At 45.6% G+C, this 19,297-nt stretch overlaps 1 protein-coding gene across 1 annotated transcript in view; it reads right to left on the bottom strand.

Annotated features, from left to right (window-relative positions):
* The window catches only part of LOC129695930 (uncharacterized), a 154,488-nt gene that overhangs the window by 81,450 nt on the left and 53,741 nt on the right, over window positions 1-19,297 (bottom strand). The window contains exons 9-15 of the mRNA XM_055633409.1: window positions 17,698-17,865; window positions 15,388-15,465; window positions 10,361-10,538; window positions 8,813-8,916; window positions 7,961-8,122; window positions 5,888-6,031; window positions 4,829-4,952 (exon numbers count right to left, since the gene is read on the bottom strand). Of these exons, the coding sequence (XP_055489384.1) occupies window positions 4,829-4,952; window positions 5,888-6,031; window positions 7,961-8,122; window positions 8,813-8,916; window positions 10,361-10,538; window positions 15,388-15,465; window positions 17,698-17,865 (958 nt within the window). The remainder of the gene's footprint in view (window positions 1-4,828; window positions 4,953-5,887; window positions 6,032-7,960; window positions 8,123-8,812; window positions 8,917-10,360; window positions 10,539-15,387; window positions 15,466-17,697; window positions 17,866-19,297) is intronic.

The raw sequence follows: 19,297 nt of genomic DNA, 5'->3' as shown, positions 1-19,297 counted from the left end.
AGATCAAACTTCATACTGGTAAGTACTCGTTTAATCTCACTATTATACACCTAATAAGGGGAGTGGTTAAGGGTGGTGAGGTCACTATGTTAAAGGCACATGCACTAGCCATCTACATCCTTCCTCTTAGAACAAAGCAATATAATAGTGACAGGGCGACCACGTCTCATGCGCTACAAGCAGGCATACAACAATTACAGAGCTAAACGAAATCCCCATACCGGACATGCGGCTTAACCAGCCTGCCAGACCGGGTGCGATGCTCGCCACCTCCTCCCCCCCCAGGAACAAGAGCGGCCGGGGCCGGGGCAGGCGAGCGAACCAGGGAAACGGGGAGAAGCGGCAGGCGAAGATATCGGAGCGGGCAAGGACACAGCCGCCGGCGGGGTGGAGGGAGAACGAGGGCTGGGAGGCGGAGACGGCGGCTTAATCAACGGAGAAGGGAGGGATCGGGGCATCCGCGGAACGGCAGGAGTTGTATCGGACAAGGGAGGGGAGAATGGAGCAGCAGGCGGAGGTGGGGGCTCGTTAACGAGCAGCAGATGCTGCCGGGAGCGGCGGTAGATGACGCCGTCGTGGTCAACCAAGTAAGATCGTGGTGAGCCGGCATCGCCGACCACCGTGGCGAGTTTGGAGTGGCCAGAGGTAGTCTGCATCCGGACGATCTGGCCGGGAAACAGACGCGGCAGGGGGTGGCAGGAGCTGTCGTGGGAGCGCTTCTGCACGTCGTGTTTAGCGGCAATACGCTCCTGGACAGTAGCGGGCGGGAGAACAGAGGGAGCAAGGGATTGTTGGGCAACAGGGAGGGGGGGGGCGAGTTCTGCGAGCCAGCAGGCGCTGTGCCGGCGAGCCCAGGGCAGGGTCGCGGGAGATGTTGTGGAGATTAAGCAGGGCCAGGTGGAAGTCCGACTTGGACAGCCGACAGTGCTCCAGCAAACCCTTAGCACTGCGGACTGCACGCTCCGCCAGGCCGTTGCTTTGCGGGTACTCAGGGCTGCTGGTAAAATGCTTAAAGTTCCACTGAGAAGCGAAACGCTGGAACTCGGCACTGGTGAACTGGCTGCCGTTGTCGGATTGGAGGCGAGCAGGGGAGCCAAAAGTGGCAAAGTGGCGACGCAGCCTCCCGATGACAGCCGAGGAGGAGAGAGAGTGGAGTTGGTCGACCTCAAACCAGTTAGAATAAGAGTCAACGAGGACCAGAAAGTGCTTCCCACGCCACTCGAAAATGTCAGTAGCGACCGCCGTCCAGGGGAGATCAGGGGCAGGTTGTTGCAGCAGCGGCTGACGTTGTTGATGTGGAGCCAGGCTGTTGCAAGAAGGGCAAGCAGAGACCCACTCCCGGATGTCGTGGGCCATGCTGGGCCAGTAGAACTGGCCTTGGGCACTGGACAGAGTGGCCTCGGCCCCAGGATGACCGTTGTGGGCAGACTTAAAATAAGCAACCCTCAGTGATTCGGGCACTACGACCTTGTGCCCCTTAACCACCACGCCGTCGTGCAGGACGAGCTCATCGCGGACCAGGAAATATGGGACTACACTGGCCGGCAAGGAGGAGCGGCGTTCAGGCCAACCCTGGATGATGATGTCGGACAGTAGCTGCAGGGCAGGATCCTTGGCAGTGTGGGAAATGAGGGACTGCATCTGCTTTGAAGGCACAAAGTTGACATTAAGCACCATTAGGTCCGACGACTCGTAGGGGTGGCGGGCAGAGGATGGCAGAGGGGCGCGGGACAGCGTGTCGGCAACGAACATGTCTTTGCCTTTGCGGTAAACGATGGTAAAGGTAAACCGTTGCAGCTGCAACATCATACGCTGCAGCCTGGAGGAAGCAGCGTGGATCGGTTTGTTAAGAATGGTTACTAGCGGCTGGTGATCGGTCTCAATCGTGAAGGTGTTGCCCAGAATGTAGTCTTTGAACCTCGAGCAAGCAAACACCACCGCAAGGAGCTCTTTTTCAATCTGAGCGTAGCGCTGCTCGGCAGGGGTCATGGTGCGGGACGCATAGGACACAGGCAGCTGCCGGCCATCGTGGAGCTGCAGGCAAGCGGCACCTAAACCAAACTTGGAAGCGTCGCAGGTGAGAACGATGGGGTGCTGCAGGTCAAAAAACTTGAGGGTGGGGGTACTGATCAGCCGGGACTTCAGGACGTCGAAGGCGCGTTGGTGTTGCGGGAACCAAGCCCAGGCAGTGTCCTTTTTGATGAGCTCCCTCAGGGGCGCACTCAGCTCACTGAGGTCAGGGATAAACTTCCCCAGGTAATTCACCATGCCCAGGAAACGCTGCAGAGCGGGCACATCGGTGGGAGGGGACATTCCAGAGACGGCAGCAGTTTTCTCCGGGTCGGGCTTCAGCCCCGAGGCGGTAAAGACGTGGCCCACGTAAGTGACTTCTTTAACGCGGAATCGGCATTTCTTCGGGTTGAGTTTCAGATTGATGTCCCGGGCCCGATCCAGGACTTTGCGGAGGTTCTGGTCGTGTTCAGCCACGTCCTTGCCATAGACCAGGATGTCGTCGACTATTATAGCACACGGCAGACCGGCGAACAGCTGCTCCATGGTCCGTTGGAACACCTCGCTGGCAGAGTTGATGCCGAATGGCATGCGCAAAAATCGAAACCGTCCGAAAGGCGTGCTGAAAGTCGTCAGGTAGGAGGATCGTTCATCTAACGGTATCTGCCAGAAAGAGCTCTTGGCATCGAGGACCGAAAAAACAGTGGCCGGGCCAACCTGTGCGGCGACGTCCTCTACTGTGCGCATCGGGTAGTGCGGGCGCTTGATGGCCAGGTTCAGGTCCTTAGGGTTAATACAAATGCGAATCTCAGATTTGTCCTTCTTCGCCGCCACCACCATGGTGGAGACCCACCGGGTGGGCTCGCTCACCTCTTTCAGGATGCCCTTGGAGACCATGTTCAGTAACGCAGACTTCACCTTGTCCTTCATGGCGAAGGAGACGCGGTGTGGCGGGCGGACCACAGGCTCAATGCTGGAGTCGACAGCAATCTTGTAGCAGCTGGGCAGCTTGCCCAGCCTGTCATCGAAGCGATCAGGGTACTCACGTAGGGGGTCCATGAGGGTCTGCACCTGATGGATGTCGCGATGAAAGGAGACCAAACCGAGGTCCTGGCACGCTCGGGCGCCCAGCAGGGTCACGTTGTCGGAGTCTAGCAGGTAGAAAGTGAGGGGCCGAGAGGCCTCCAGGACCTTGCAGTGCAGGGTTGTCTTTCCCACGGGAACGAGTACGGCTCCCCCATAGGCATGTAGGCGGGAGTTAGCAGCAGACACTTTCTCACCAGACCTTATCTGACGAAACAGGCTTGTTGACATAACATTCGTAAAAGCGCCAGTATCTATCTTCGCTGAGAAGGTCGTACCATTGACGGTCACACGGACAGAGGGGTTTGCAACCAAAGCATGAGAGTCCAGAAGCGAAAACACGCTGGCCTCCCCTTGGGAGGAACTGGTATCAGAAAGGGTGAGATCATCAGGCAGGTGCTCGGAGCCAGGCACGCTATCAGCTTGAGCAAGGTTGACTGGCACTCTCCGAAAGGGGGGGGGGCTGTATTCCCGCGGGCTCGGCAGGTTGCAGAAAAATGGTTCAGCTTTCTGCAGAAATTGCAGGTCTTCCCCAGGGCAGGGCACACATTGAACTGATGGGTGGCAAAGTTGCAGTTAGGGCAGCGGCGAGCGACGCCGGACCTGGGTGGGGGAGGACCCTGTTGCCGCCGCGGGGCAACGTCCCGCCGCCGGCTGGTGGCAGAGGCAAAGTTGACAGAATGGTCCTCGGGCGGCAGGGTAGAGGCGACAGCCTCAGCCATGCGGGAGGCGTGCAGAGCCTCCTCCAGAGAAAGTTCAGGCTTCCTGAGAAGTTCTGCTCTCAGTTTAGCATCGCGGAGGCCGTACACAAGGATATCACGGGTCACCTGTTCAGGGGTCAGGGCATCCAGGCGGCAGCGCCGAGCCAGGTGCCTCAAAGCGGCGATGTAGTTATTGACAGACTCGTCAGGGTTTTGCCGTCGGCTAAACATTTTGAAACGCTCCAGAATACAGTTGGTGGGAACATCACACAAGGCAGTGAACTTAGCAATGAGACATACCGGGTCACGGGCATCTTCACCAGCAGCAAACACAAACGACTCGGACCGTTCCAGGGCGTCGGGACCGGCCAAGTTGAGGAGCAGAGATGCTCGCGTCTCAGCAGTGGCAGCAGGGTGGGCGATGGTGACATAATGCTGAAAATCACGTCGGAAGACATCCCAGCGATGGGCAATGTCCTCGTCAAAGACAAACGCGTCGGGCTTGCGGCACGAGTTGGCCATGGCACGAGTGAAGGAATCAGGGCAAGGGTACTGGGGCAGAAAAATAAAAGAAAACAGGCAAACAGGAGGCGCGGAGTCACAGCTGTGACACCATGTAAAGAAGTCTCAACAACTCATTGTCTTAACTATAGTTTTATTAACTGTTCACATCATTACTATCTTAGCTGTACGTGGTCTGTCACCGGAGCTAGAGAGAGGGACACAAGGGAGGGAGCATGCAATTATACACCTAATAAGGGGAGTGGTTAAGGGTGGTGAGGTCACTATGTTAAAGGCACATGCACTAGCCATCTACAGTAGACTCACTGGGGTGGATGTTAAATCTGTGTTCATTGTGTGTTTTGTTGTTTTATTCTATGTTATAACTGCAAGGCACGAAATTTCATTCAGACTGAAAAGTTTGAATGACAATAAAGGAATCCAATACAAGATTTTGTGCATTTAGCCTATCTAATCCACTGACTTTAACACGGATTGTACTTCTAATACCCAAGCTCATATTATCGCATTACCTGCAACACACAATGCAACTGGCTGTCCAACGTATAGAATCGGACCACTGCTGAAAATCTCTTCAACTACATTGGGTGGAGGCATGAATGTATTGTTTCCAGGGATGTCCTCTGCCGTTAGCACCTATAATGTGTATACAGAAAACAATTAAATGGATGACACTTCCTTGGACAACTTTCTAGTGTGTGAAGTTACTGCCAGTGAAAATGTACCCTCTCCCCCACCAAATGCTAAAATCAGGAATGAATAAGTCTGGCTTCACTTCAGTAATTGGACATAGCTGTCCACACTCCTTCACAACTTTTGAGACAACTACACTTGTGACTTGTTAAAATGTGGCATCAATTTGGCACCATATTCTGGGGAAGTGTGTCTGCAATTATATCTTGCAGATAAATAGGAACTGAGCACTTAAAAATGACAAATTTGTCAACGAGTTGTAAACCTGTTAGTTCTTCCATTCAAAGAAAACCTTGATTTAATGTTAGTGTTGCCGATCTTTACTTTTGTTACAGCAGCAGTAAAACATTTATATAGCACATTTCATAAAGTGAAAAATGCCCAGACATTACACAGGTGTCAGAAAATAAAATATGGCAAACAGCCACATTCTCAAAACTGCCTTTATTACTTTACACACCTGCAAGTTTCAGTCTACTACATTTTAAACTGCTTACAACTTCTGAGAAAGGGAAACATCCCCAAAATTAAAAGTCTATTGATTTCCCCGACAGTTGGTTTCTAGATTAATTTTGACTTTAAAGCATTTGAATGAATGAATATTTTATTCCTACTTTGTTCTTTCAAAGAAGTTCCCCCTCATATTACCCCTAAACGTCTGTCCCTTAATTCTGAAGTCATGTCCTCTTGTTTGAATCCTCCCTATTCTCAAAGTGAAAAGCTTGTCCACGTCAACTCTGTCTATCCCTCTCATCATTTTAAAGACCTCTATCAAGTCCCCCCTCAACCTTCTGAATATTGCTTCTTTTTATAAAGTAGCTGCTTATTTAAGACAGCTTTGGGAAACTAATTTAACAACACACTTCATAAATACTTACTGCAACAGCACCAGGCATAGTCATAGCTGCTGTGTTATTGATATCGGTGAGAGTTGCATTGCCCTCCGTGCTTAGGACAAATGCAGTAAATAGCTCATTGGGAAGATGAGGTAAGTCGTCGATGTACTGAGCTTCACCTGATGTCTGGAAGACAAAGGAAATACAAAAAACTAAAGTAACTCAACGAATTAATCCAATGTTTTGATCTGACCAACCTGACATTGGCAACAGTGCATTAGCTAGGCTCAGGCTCATGTGCCAAGTTTTAAGACATCAACTGGAGTTATTCCCAATTGCTTGCCCATAAATCGTTGACCTAGATGTCACTGCTGCTGGACAATTCAGACTCCCTAAATGGCTGAAGATAATAATAAGTCTTCAAGTCCATGTAACTGCTATCAATTCTTCAACAGAGTAGTGATCATTGATTCAAGATTCAATTTAATTGTCATTTGGACCCCTTGAGGTCCAAACGAAATGCTGTTTCTGCAGCCATACATTACAAACAAATAGACCCAAGACACAACATAATTTACATAAACATCCATCACATTGCTGTGATGGAAGGCCAAAAAAACTTATCTCTCCACTGCACTCTCCCCCCCCCCCCCCCGATGTCAGAGTCAAAGTTAAAGCCCCCGGCTGGCGATGGCGATTGTCCCGGGGCCATTAAAGCCACGCCGGGTGGTGCAAGGTCGCTCACCGGGTCTTGGTGTTGGAGCCCCCGGCGTGCGCTCGCAGAGTCCCGCGGCCATTCCAAGCCGCGCGGGGCGGTGCTGTAAGGCCCCGCTCCAGGAGCTCTTCGACCCCGCAACTCGGGCGGGAGAAGTCGCCGTTGCGAGAGCCCTGAAAAGCGGTCTCCCTCCAGGGACCCGCGGGCTCCCGGTGCCGCCGTCCGCCAGACCCGCAGTTGCAGCCTCCGAATCTCCGGAGGTCGGGGCCGCAGCAGCAGCGCTCCACCACCGCTCCACCCGCTCCAGACTCGGCCAGCTCCGCGATGGTGAGGTGAGTCGTCGGCACCAGAGTCCCCGGTCTTCTCCTGTTGGAGGCTGCTCCTCGTTGCAGCCCCAACGACAACGGAGACCCGACAAAGAAAAGGTCGGGTCTCCCGTGCAGGGAGTTAAATGGTCAATCTTGGCTTGGCATCCCATGATCATTTAGTTTGTTACTTTGCCACCGGGGAAGCCTGCATACAATATCTGCTCTGGCATCCTAAGATCCCGTATCGGATTTTCCACCGGATTTTTCTTGATTCCTTCAAAACTCCAGCGAGTACAGGCCCAGTGCCGTCAAACGCTCATCATTTTGTTAACCCCCTCATTCCTGGGATAATTCCCGTAAATCTCCTCTCGACCCTCTCCAGTGCCAGCACGTCCTTCCTCAGATATGGAGGCCCAAAACTGCTCACAATATTCCAAATGCGGTCAGATCCATTATTATAGAGCCTCAGCATTACATCCATTATGTTTAGCGTTACATGAATGAATGAATAAATGGATGAACGAATGAATGGTTTATTTTGGTCATACATTAATAAGAACAAAATCTTTACAATCTGTGTGAATATGAATCAACACAGTATCCATTTCACACAACGTTCACATAATCAATGTCCGACAAAGGAATAGGCTGAAGCCACAAAGCTTATTTTTGCCTATCCTATACAATCCATACGATAACCCAGAATATCAGCATTACAAAGGAAAGAAAGAAAAATAAAATTTACTCTAAATTGTAATCCTTATTTTACATTTTAATCATTTTACATTATAATCTTTAATTATTGTACATTTTAAGGCTTTTTTGAAACTCGACAGAGAGCTACAAAATTTCAACTCATTACTAAGCCCGTTCCATAATTTCTCCCAAAACTGAGACACATCTATATTTTACATTGATTCACACTTTACACATTTCAAAAATACACAAACCATCTTAAATTATAATGTCCTTCTCTTAATGTAATTTTTTTTTTAAATACTAACAGAAAGGCTTTTACGCGGGAAAGTATTTCTAATGTCATTACATCCTTCAGCATTAGAAAATCAAGCACGATACATATTGAAATCCTACCTGCAGGCGAGCACTTAGTTTGGGCATGGGCTTTGTCAAAGGATATTCCTCTGGTTTGCTGCTGTAAGTTTGAGTTCCAGTGGATACGGGACGCTCCAAAGAATATCGCGCGCTCTGGTTACGTGGCGAAACAATGTCGTCGCCCAAGAGAGACAAGTAAAACTGTTTAAAATAAAGTTGACAGTAAATTTATAGATCAAAATATTCAGAATTAGAGGGCAAGTGTTTAAAACTGATGGTCCAAAAATCTACATCAGCAATCTAGAACCATTGAACAGGTGGGAACTCATTGGAAACTGGGTGACACTATAGTTCTTTCATCTCAGCAATCGGTTTATGCATGCAGCTCAAAACTCATCCATGGACGATCAGTGTCCTTGCGTGAAACTCTGCTATTCTGAAGCAGGGTAGCTAAATACAAGGTTATTCCCTTTCCTGAGGCAGGTACGTCAAGAGGTTCCACTGGATTGAATTTAGCACGAAAATAACATTTTCTTCTAAAGTGTCCTGTGACATCTCTTGGTCCAATTTTGTCAAGACCACTTAATTTAGCAAATTTAGATGGGTCACATCTTGAATTTCATCAAGGGATATGGGGAGAAAGCAGGAATGGGGTACTGATTTAGCATGATCAGCCATGATCATATTGAATGGCAGTGCTGGCTCAAAGGGCCGACTGGCCTACTCCTGCACCTATTTCCTATGTTTCTATAGTTTAATTTTCATTTACTGCTATTCTATTTGATGCATTTATCCAATAGGTCATCAGTCCTTTCATTGAAAATTAAGAATTTGGAGCCAAATTTTAACATGATAATCGAAGCAAAGTGTTTATACGAGTGAGTTACTTACCTTATAGAACAGCCCTTGTGCCAATATCTTCCTGTATGCAGCACTGGCCAGCAGAGGATCAGCATCATCAGGAACTAGTTCCTTGTCAAGAACAGCCAAGGCACCTGCAATAACCCTTCCAATCAATAATCAGGATTAACAAGGATATTAAAACTATTCAATTTACTTTGCTTCAATTGATATACAATTAGGTGCATCTTGTCTTCCAAAAATAAAGGCTAGCAATAAAAGTGTTTCATGGGACAGGGCTATACTGGGGATATGGGTGAGTAAGTAAGGAAAGATGGTATGGAGCAAATGTGTAGGAAGGAACTGCAGATGCTGGTTTAAACCAAAGATCGACACAAAAAGCTGGAGTAACTCAGCGGGACAGGCAGCATCTCTGGAGAGAAGGAATGGGTGATGTTTTGGGTCGAGACCCTTCTTCAGCCTTCTGTCTCGACCAGAGATGTCATCCATTCCTTCTCTCCAGAGATGCTGCCTGTCCCGCTGAGTTACTCCAGTAGTTTGTGTCTACCTTTGATTTAAACCAGCATCTGCCGTTCTTTCTTACACATAGAAGAGGAGGCATCTGTTGCAATGATGCTGTAAAGATGACAATATTGCAGAAGAGATGTGAGAGAGTAAGCGTTGGGAGGGAAGTTACAATGAAAGAGGTGGTGTGGATAGGAAGGGAAGTTCATGTTGATTTCAGCCCTGTGAGGGGTGGATTCCAGGTCGAGGTTCTCAGCTTGGTGGCGAGAGGAGTATCAGGGAATAATCTATCAGTCTTACAAATGGACTTTTGGCCAAGCTAAGTTTACGCCTTAGCGGGTTGAGGCTATTTTTTCAGGGAAGAAAGTGTAAGTTTATGAGCACCATGCAAAGTCTCAAAAGCTGGGAACTAAATATTTCCCATTGTTTGTATCCCATGGAGGTGCCTGAGACTTAAAGGTTGTTTAATCTTTTACCCTTCTTCTCCACCAGAATCGCTACCCATTCCTTCTCTCCAGAGATGCTGCCTCGCTAGAATTTAGAAGATTGAGGGGGGATCTAATAGAAACTTACAAAATTCTTAAGGGGTTGGACAGGCTAGATGCAGGAAGATTATTCCCAATGTTGGGGAAGTCCAGAACAAGGGGTCACAGTTTAAGGATAAAAGGGAAATCTTTTAGGACCGAGATGAGAACATCATATTTTACACAGAGAGTGGTGAATCTGTGGAACTCTCTGCCACAGAAGGTAGTTGACGCCAGTTCATTGGCTATATTTAAGAGGGAGTTAGATGTGGCCCTTGTGGCTAAAGGGATCAGGGGGTATGGAGAGAAGGTAGGTGCAGGATACTGAGTTGGATGATCGGCCATGATCATATTGAATGGCGGTGCAGGCTCGAAGGGCCGAATGGCCTACTCCTGCACCTATTTTCTATGTTTCTATGTCTATGTTTCTGTCCTGCTGGGTTACTCCAGCATTTTGTGTCTATCTTGAGTGTAAGCCAGCATCTGCAGTTCCTACCTACACACGTGGACTAATTAATCTCATCTCATATAAGCAAACACACACACTTGCCTTGTAAAGTATCATTGGAAATGAGATCTTTGCCTTGCAGGAATTTTTCAGTAGCTGCAGCATGAATGAAGTCTTTGTTGATTCCAGTGTATACCATTGAGATGGATTGTACCAATTGCTTCTTATTTGAAACTGTAATTTTGGCACGGAATGCAGCACTCACATAGGTATGGGCATTCTAGAGAAGGGAGAAATCAACAATGTTTTCTTTAATCAACACAAATGGCTTAAAGAATTGAAATGACATTCAACGGCAGAAATGCTTTGGATATTGTCTTTAATTAAGCTATTGGAAAGTGATTCATGTACAGTGCCCTCCATAATATTTGGGATAAAGACCCATCATTTATTTATTTGCCTCTGTACTCCACAATTTGAGATTTGCAATAGAAAAAAAAAAATCACATAAAGTGCACATTGTCAGGTTTTAATAAAGGGTATTTTTATACATTTTGGTTTCACCATGTAGAAATTACAACTGTGTTTATACATAGTCCCCCCCTTTCCGGGCATCATAATGTTTGGGACATGTAATGTAATATAATGTAAATGAAAGTAGTCATGTTTAGTATTTTGTTGCATATCCTTTGCATGCAATGACTGCTTGAAGTCTGTGATTCATGGACATCACCAGTTGCTGGGTGTCTTCTCTGGTGATGCTCTGCCAGGCCTGTATTGCAGCCATCTTTAGCTTATGCTTGTTTTGGGGGCTAGTCCCCTTCAGTTTTCTCTTCAGCATATAAAAGGCATGCTCAATTGGGTTCAGATCGGGTGATTGACTTGGCCACTCAAGAATTGCCCATTTTTTAGCTTTGAAAAACTCCTTTGTTGCTTTAGCAGTATGTTTGGGATCATCGTCTTGCTGTAGAATGAACCGCCGGCCAATTAGTTTTGAGGTATTTGTTTGAACTTGAGCAGATAGGATGTGTCTATACACTTCAGAATTCATTCTGCTACTACCATCAGCAGTTGTATCATCAATGAAGATAAGTGAGCAAATACCTTCAGCAGCCATACATGCCCAGGCCAAAGGTCTTTATTCATTGGAGCGCAGAAGGTTAAGGGGGGACTTGATAGAGGTCTTTAAAATGATGTGAGGGATAGACAGAGTTGACGTTGATAAGCTTTTCCCATTGAGAGTAGGGAAGATTCAAACAAGAGGACATGGTTTGAGAATTAAGGGACAGAAGTTTAGGGGTGACATGAGGGGGAACTTCGTTACTCAGAGAGTGGTAGCTGTGTGGAATGAGCTTCCAGTGGAAGTGGTGGAGGCAGGTACGATTTTATCATTTAAAAATAAATTGGATAGTTATATGGACGGGAAAGGAATGGAGGGTTATGGTCTGAGTGCAGGTAGATGGGACTAGGTGAGAGTAAGTGTTCGGCACAGACTAGAAGGGCCGAGATGGCCTGTTTCCGTGCTGTAATTGTTATATGGTTATATGTTATAACACCCCCACCACCGTGTTTCACAGATGAGGCGGTCTGCTTTGAATCTTGGGCAGTTCCTTCTCTCCTCCATACTTTGCTCTTGCCATCACTGATACAAGTTAATCTTCATCTCATCTGTCCACAAGAACTTTTTCCAGAACTGTGGTTGCTCTTTTAAGTACTTCTTGGCAAACTGTAACCCGGCCATCCTATTTTTGCGACTAACCAGTGGTTTGCATCTTGCAGTGTAGCCTCTGTATTTCTGTTCATGAAGTCTTCTGCGGACAGTGGTCATTGACAAATCCACACCTGACTCCTGAAGAATGTTTCTGATGTCAGACAGGTGTTTGGGGATTTTTCTTTATTATAGAGAGAATTCTTCTGTCTTCAGCTGTGGAGGTCTTCCTTGGCCTGCTAGTCCCTTTGCGATTAGTAAGCTCACCAGTGCTCTCTATCTTCTTAAAAACAGTTGATTTTGGTAAGCATAAGGCTTGGCTGATGTCTCTAACAGTTTTATTCTTGTTTCTCAGTCTCATAATGGCTTCTTTGACTTTCATTGGCACAACCTTTGTCCTCATGTTGATAAACAGTAATAAAAGTTTCCAAAGGTGATGGAAAGACTGGAGGAAAGACTAGGTGCTGAGAGCTCTCTTATACCAGTGTTAAGGAGGCATTTAAACACACCTGAGCAATTACAAACACCTGTGAAGCCATATGTCCCAAACATTATGGAGGGCACTATAAATACACTCTTGACTCAGGTCCGTAGAATCAAATACAAACCCATTTTAATGATGAATGTCAACATCACGCCATGTTGAAGAGAAGAATTGCTTTGAAAAATAACTTTTTCATCAAAATATTAGGGTGGCATAATGGCGCAGCAGTAGAATTGTTGCGTTACAGCGCATGACACCCGGGTTCCATCCCGACTAGGGGGTCTTGTCTGAACGGTTTGCACGTTCTCCCTGTGACAGTGTGGGGTTTTTATGGGTGCTCCAGTTTCTCCCACATCCCAAAGATGTGCAGGTTTGTAGGTTAATTGGCGTGTAAAATTGTCCCTCGAGTCTGGGATAGAACTAGTGAAACAATTGTTGGTCGGCACGGAATCGATGGGCAGAAGGGCCTCGTTCCACGCTTTATCTCTCAATTTAAAATTAATTTACTTTATTTTAAACCATTTTGTCTTCAGCATTGCAAAACCTTCCTAATTTAATTGTAAGCCTTACCCGTTGAGTAAGAGTACTCTCACGTTTAAAAATCCAAGGAAATGTATGGTGTCAATTGTTCAAAGCACCCTTTTGGCTTTGATCCGAGACAATTAGGATGGCGAGACAGTAAGGAATTGGAGAGTAGGAAGTTCTTTAGCAAGGTTTGCTCTGACCTGATCAAGAATCAAGAATGTTTCATTCTTCATGTATATCAAAAACATCACAAATACATTTTCACTTGCAACAGCTTAACAGGCCTTTAATTGTAATGCATACAAATAATTATAGCAATCAAAAATGCAATTATTTAATAACCATTATAACAATGCAAACAACAATGAGCATCTATGCAGAGCCATCTGAATGCAAGTCCTATGAAAATGCTGAATGACTGACATTCAAAAACTTTGAAAAACTAAATGCATTTTATGTTTTTTAAAACAATACATCAAAAGCTTGGAATGCGATGTAGGTATATTTATCAAAAGGACAAAAGTGATTGGGGGCAGAATTAGGCCATTCGGCCCATCGAGTCTACTCCGCCATTCAATCATGGCTGATCTATCTCTCCCTCCTAACCCCATTATCTTGCCTTCTTCTCATAACCCTTGACACCTGTACTAATCAAGAATCTATCTATCTCTGCCTTAAAAATATCCATTGACTTGTGGCCCCCACAGCCTTCTGTGGCAAAAAATTCCACAGATTCACCGCCCCCTGACTAAACAAACTCCTCCTCATCTTCTTCTTAAAGAAACGTCCTTGAATTCTGAGGCTATGACCTCTGTCCTAGACTCTCCCACAAGTGGAAACATCCTCTCCACATCCACTCTATCCAAGCCTTTCACTATTCTGTATGTTTCAATGAGGTCCCTCCTCATTCTTCTAAACTCCGGCGAGTACAGGCCCAGTGCCGTCAAACGCTCATCATATGTTAATCTACTCATTCCTGGGATCATTCTTGTAAACCTCCTCTGGACCCTCTCCAGGGCCAGCACATCCTTCCTTAGATATGGTGTCAAAAATTGCTGACAATATTCCAAATGCGGCTTGACCAGCGTCTTATAGAGCCTCAACATTACATCCGTTTTAGTGTTGTATTAATGGATCATCCCTAAATGCCTGAGTAGATGGCGATAAGCCAAATTCAATGCTTGCCACTTCTTCAGCTGCACATGGTGGACCAAATCATACTGACTACAACTGCGGACTGTGGTAATCAGTTGTGCTTGTAAATCTGTGGCTGTACATTGCAACACACAACATTAGAAACTCACCAGGAAGATATTCTGATAACAGCCATTTTCTCCTTTATTATACTTATCTCAATATTTCAATTAATTTTTCCAAAGTATTTTTTATTTTTTTTTAAATATTCACCTTTTAAAATTATTTTAATACAAAGATTATCAAAAATGTTTAAAGTATTTTTAAATTATTTTTTAAATGTTTAAGTATAAACATTTGGAAGGCTGATACAATCAGCCTGTACAAGGGTCCCGACACAAAACATCACCTATCCATTTTCTCCACATGTGTTGCCTGAACCGCTGAGTTATTCCAACATATTGTGTCTCTGATCTTCAGTAACTTGTGCACAAGCACACCTAAGGCCTCTTGCTATTTAATAAATACTGTATTTTCTGTTATGGGCTCCAATATAGGCAACCTTGCAATTTTCCAAACTTTAAAGCATAGCTGTCGCACGGATTTTTTTCTTATCTCATTCAAGTTAAGCTCCTGTCCCACTGCGGCAACCTAATTGGCAAGTAGAAGAGTTTAGGAGAGTTTGAAAAAATGTCATGTTGAAGACCTCCTTCGACTATGTAGAAGACTAACCGACTAGCTTCGGGAAAATTGGAGAGTGGAGACGACCTCCTTCGATCCCCTTTGACCTCCCTTCGACTATGATGAAGACTAACCGACTAGCTTCAGGAAAATTGGAGAGTGAAGATGACCTTCTTTGATCCCCTTCGACTATGATGAAGACTACCTTCGACCACCTCGGACTACCCTCGATTACCTACGACTAACATGCCGACCTACTTCGACTAAACCTACGAGTAAAAAAATATTTTTTCCATGGTGACCTTTTTTTACTCGCGGGCATTTTTCAACATTGAAAAATACGCCGCGACCTAGCTGAGGCCTCGAGTACGCGGGGACCACTCTCGAGCATGAAGGAGAGTTACAAAGACCTTCTAGGACCTCGTGTCGACCATGCTGCGAGTACGAGTCGAGGGCAAACGCACCAGAACTCGCGGATTAGGTCACCGCAGTGGGACAGCCCCTTCAGGTTTTCTTAATTTGCATTTACCGGTTTACTTGATTCACACAGCAAAAACAATGCTGCTATAAAATTAAAATAACTGAAATTCTCTTTACCTGATTTCGCGGCATAACCTTATACGATCTCATCGACTCTCCCTTGTACAGCTTTGGAATTTCCACGGATAAGAGAAACTTAATGGAATAAACAAAACAGGTTACAAACGTTCTTTATCTCTCGAGTCAATAATCACCTGTATACTGTATAATATATCTAAAGGATGAATCTAAATGATACCACCAGGGGGGCGCCACATGATTGGCAGCCCCGCCAACAGTCTATCTGTTTTTTTGTTTTTTTTTGTTCCTTTTAGTGTGTTTATAAAGTTTGTATAAGTGTTCTCCGGTTTGTTTAATGTGGAGGGAGGGAGAGAGAGAGAGGGGGCAACTTTTTGCTCTGCGGCCGAACATCGTTGAGCTGGAGGCCCACTCAGACTGATGTTGAGCCCCACCGCGGGGGTTGGATTTAAACATCAGAGTCGATCCCTTGCCTGGGATCGCTCCAACTGCAGCCTGTGGGCCTTACATCGAGAGGTCGCAGTCTCTGGAGAGGCCGTAGATGTCGGGAAGCTCCAACGACGCAAAAGGTTTGACCAGCCCCGATCCGGGGTCAGAGAGCGGGGGAGCTGACATCCCCCCCGATGCAGGAGCTTGATCGCCCCGACACGAGGGCCCAAACGCCGCCGGCTTCGGGAGTCAAGATCGTCCCGTCAACGGAAGTCTTGAGGCCCCCGACAGCGGGAGAACAAATAAGGGGAGAGATTGAACATTTTTCCGCCGTCCATCACAGTGAGGAATGTGGAGGAGTCACTGTGGTGGATGTTTATGGTAAAATGCATTTTGTGTGTTTTGTTGATTTTTATTTGTATGACTGACTTGGCAAATGAAATTCCTCGTATGTTGCAAAACATACTTGGCTAATAAAGTATGATTGTATTGTATTGATATATTGCAACAGGAATGGGAAAGAATGCATAAACATTTAAATATTTCAAAACTGAAACTACGCAAGTAAAGTTTCTCAGACAGATTTTCTGTATTGATGACAAATTGCAAGCATTCAATAGATATCACAAGCAAGGGGATTAAGATTAATATAAAGAATAATATTAATCAACTTTTGGAAAAGTATTTAAATAGAGTCATAGTGATACAGTATGGAATCATGCCCTTCGGCCCAAATTGCCCACACCGGCCAACAATGTCCCAGCTACACCAGTCTCCCTTGCCTGTGCTTGGTCCATATCCGTCCAAACCTGTCCTATCCATGTACCTGTCCAACTGTTCCTTAAACGTTGCGATTGTACAAGCCTCAACTACCTCCTCTGGCAGCTTGTTCCATACACCCACCACCCTTTGTGTGAAAATGTTACCCCTCAGATTCCTATTAAATCTTTTCCCCTTCAACTTGAACCTATGTCCTCTGGCCCTCGATTCCCCTACACTGGGCAAGAGACTGTGCATCTACCCGATCTATTCCTCTCATGATTTTGTATGAAATGTTAGAATTGTATTTGCTTCAATCACTTCCATTGGCAATATTATATCATAACATTATATCATCAAAAATATTCTGATTAGTAGCTCTACATAACTTTATTCGGAAGCTGCCTAAATGAACCCTAATTCTAGAACCTTAAACCTTTGTCTTCCGGTCCTCAATTCAAGTACTCTAGGCAAGAGATTTGATGCATTTATCCAAGCTATTCCTCTTATGATTTTATACACCTCTATAAGATCACCCCACATTCTACTGCACTCAAAGGAATAGACAACAGGTGCAGGAGTAGGCCATTCAGTCCCTCGAGCCAGCACCGCCATTCAATGTGATCATGGCTGATCATCCCCAATCAGTACCCCGTTCCTGCCTTCTCCCCATATCCCCTGACTCCGCTATCTCCAAGAGACCAATATAGCTCTCTCTTGAAAGTATCCAGAGAACCTGCCTCCACCACCCTCTGAGGCAGAGAATTCCACAGACTCACCACTCTCTGTGAGAAAAAGTGTTTCCTCGTCCTGGCTTACCCCTTATTCTTAAACTATGGCCCCTGGTTCTGGACTCCCCCAACATCGGGAACATGTTTCCTGCCTCTAGCATGTCCAAACCCTTAATAATCTTATTTGTTTCAATGAAATTCGCTCTCATCCTTCTAAACTCCAGAGTATACAAGCCCAGCCGCTCCATTCTCTCAGCATATGACAGTCCCGCCATCCTTGGAATTAACCTTGTAAACCTATGCTTAAGGCCAAGCCTACTCAACCTCTCCCTATCTAGAGCTTTCAAAGTGTTTGCCTATCATTTAAAATGGTGACATAACCAAAGTTACAATGGGAACAAATGTTGGCAGGTAGGCCCCAGAAACTCACCTTTCCTTGCATGTTGACATTGAGAAAATCCACTAAATTGTAAGTGTTCACATCAGAAACATCTGAGACAGTCACTCTGGCACCGGCTGCTTCAAAGACCACAAATACGTCGGACACAAACTCATGGTGCCGCCATCTCATCATCAAGTTCCCAGCCCATCCACCGGCCTAGTTAGGCGAAACAATAAAAAGTGTCATACTTTGTCTAGAGAGTTCTTAGAATAACGCTGATAGTTTCAGATCACTTCCAGCATCACTGATGTACACTTGGAATCTAAAGTTCAAGTGCAAGTTCGAATTTTTAAAAATGCCAATTTAAATTCATTATTTTAATTGGTTGGAGTAAATCATGTTAGGTGAATTATATGCTCCAATAGATTTCATAGCCAACATTGCCTCAAGAAAGTTTTGGCCAACCAAACACAAATTGGAGGAACAGCACCTCATATTTTGCAGGTGCAACATACAACCCAGTGGTATGTATATTGATTCCTCTAACTTCAAGTAACCCTTGCATCCCCTCCCTCTCCGTCCCTCAAGTCATCGTAGTAGCATCAAAGTCATCTTGTTGAGTCTCATTGTCTGTAAATCATTTTCACCTAGCCCATAGCTAACAATGGCCTGTTCCCTTTATCATCATTACTTTTTTACATGTCTTTCATTTGATTGTTCCCTATCTCTCCACATCAACATCTATATCTTTTGTTTCCCTTTCTTCCAATCTGATGAACATTAGGTAAAATGTCACCCATTCCTTTTCTCCAGAAATGCTGTCTGACCCCAGGGCTCTAACTTAACTTTTTTTCCCTGTTGCCAGCCGGGCAACCTAGGCAGCTTTTTAGGTTGCCAAATTACAGTTTAGGTGGTCATTTAAGACGGCTTGCATGACGTGTGTGATAATGTGCTCGGTCGAAGTGCGTAGTTACCAGTCGGAATTATGCTCAATGAAGCATTCACGTATTATTTCTGCTTCAAATAAAGTCACAAACTAAATATATTAACCAATCAAGACATGATATATACCACAATGACATGCAGCAAAATTATAATACAGTATCTCAACTCTTTTTACACGTTGCAATTAATGCAATTTTTATTATTACTTTCCACTTCCAAACAAAAATGTGGTTGGATTATTCGGCATATGATCAACCTCGGTCTGTCCTACGCTCCCAACTCCCCCTTCCTATAACATCTGTGGGTGCAGGCCCAATTGCGTCCCTCTCGCTTAAGATATGGAGTCAACTCAGGAAAAACTTCGGTTTACAAGGCCCTTCCATCTTGACCCCCGGCTTAAAAACCATCTTTAGACAAGTACAGACTCCGTATTCAAAACGGGCGGCAGGTACAGAGAATGTATCAAAAAGAGATACAGGATGGCATCTTTTCGGGGCGGAGCTCTCGTCCTGCTCCCAGAGATGTTTTTTTTTTTTTTTTTTTTCCAGATAGGGATTTCTGAAGAAGATTTTCCCCAAATCGCCCCCCTGAAAATGGCACGACTTTTAGGTCCCCCGGCGGAAATGCATCTCTGTTTTGGTTAGGGTCGGTTAATTGAAACCCATTTCCTCATTAAAAGCTATATCTCTAAACCAAACAGCAA

The sequence above is a fragment of the Leucoraja erinacea genome, chromosome 3, assembly GCF_028641065.1.
Source record: "Leucoraja erinacea ecotype New England chromosome 3, Leri_hhj_1, whole genome shotgun sequence".
Lineage (NCBI taxonomy): Eukaryota > Metazoa > Chordata > Chondrichthyes > Rajiformes > Rajidae > Leucoraja > Leucoraja erinaceus.
The sequence above is the reverse complement of the archived record's forward strand: the minus strand, read 5'-3'. Positions and strand labels throughout refer to the sequence as shown.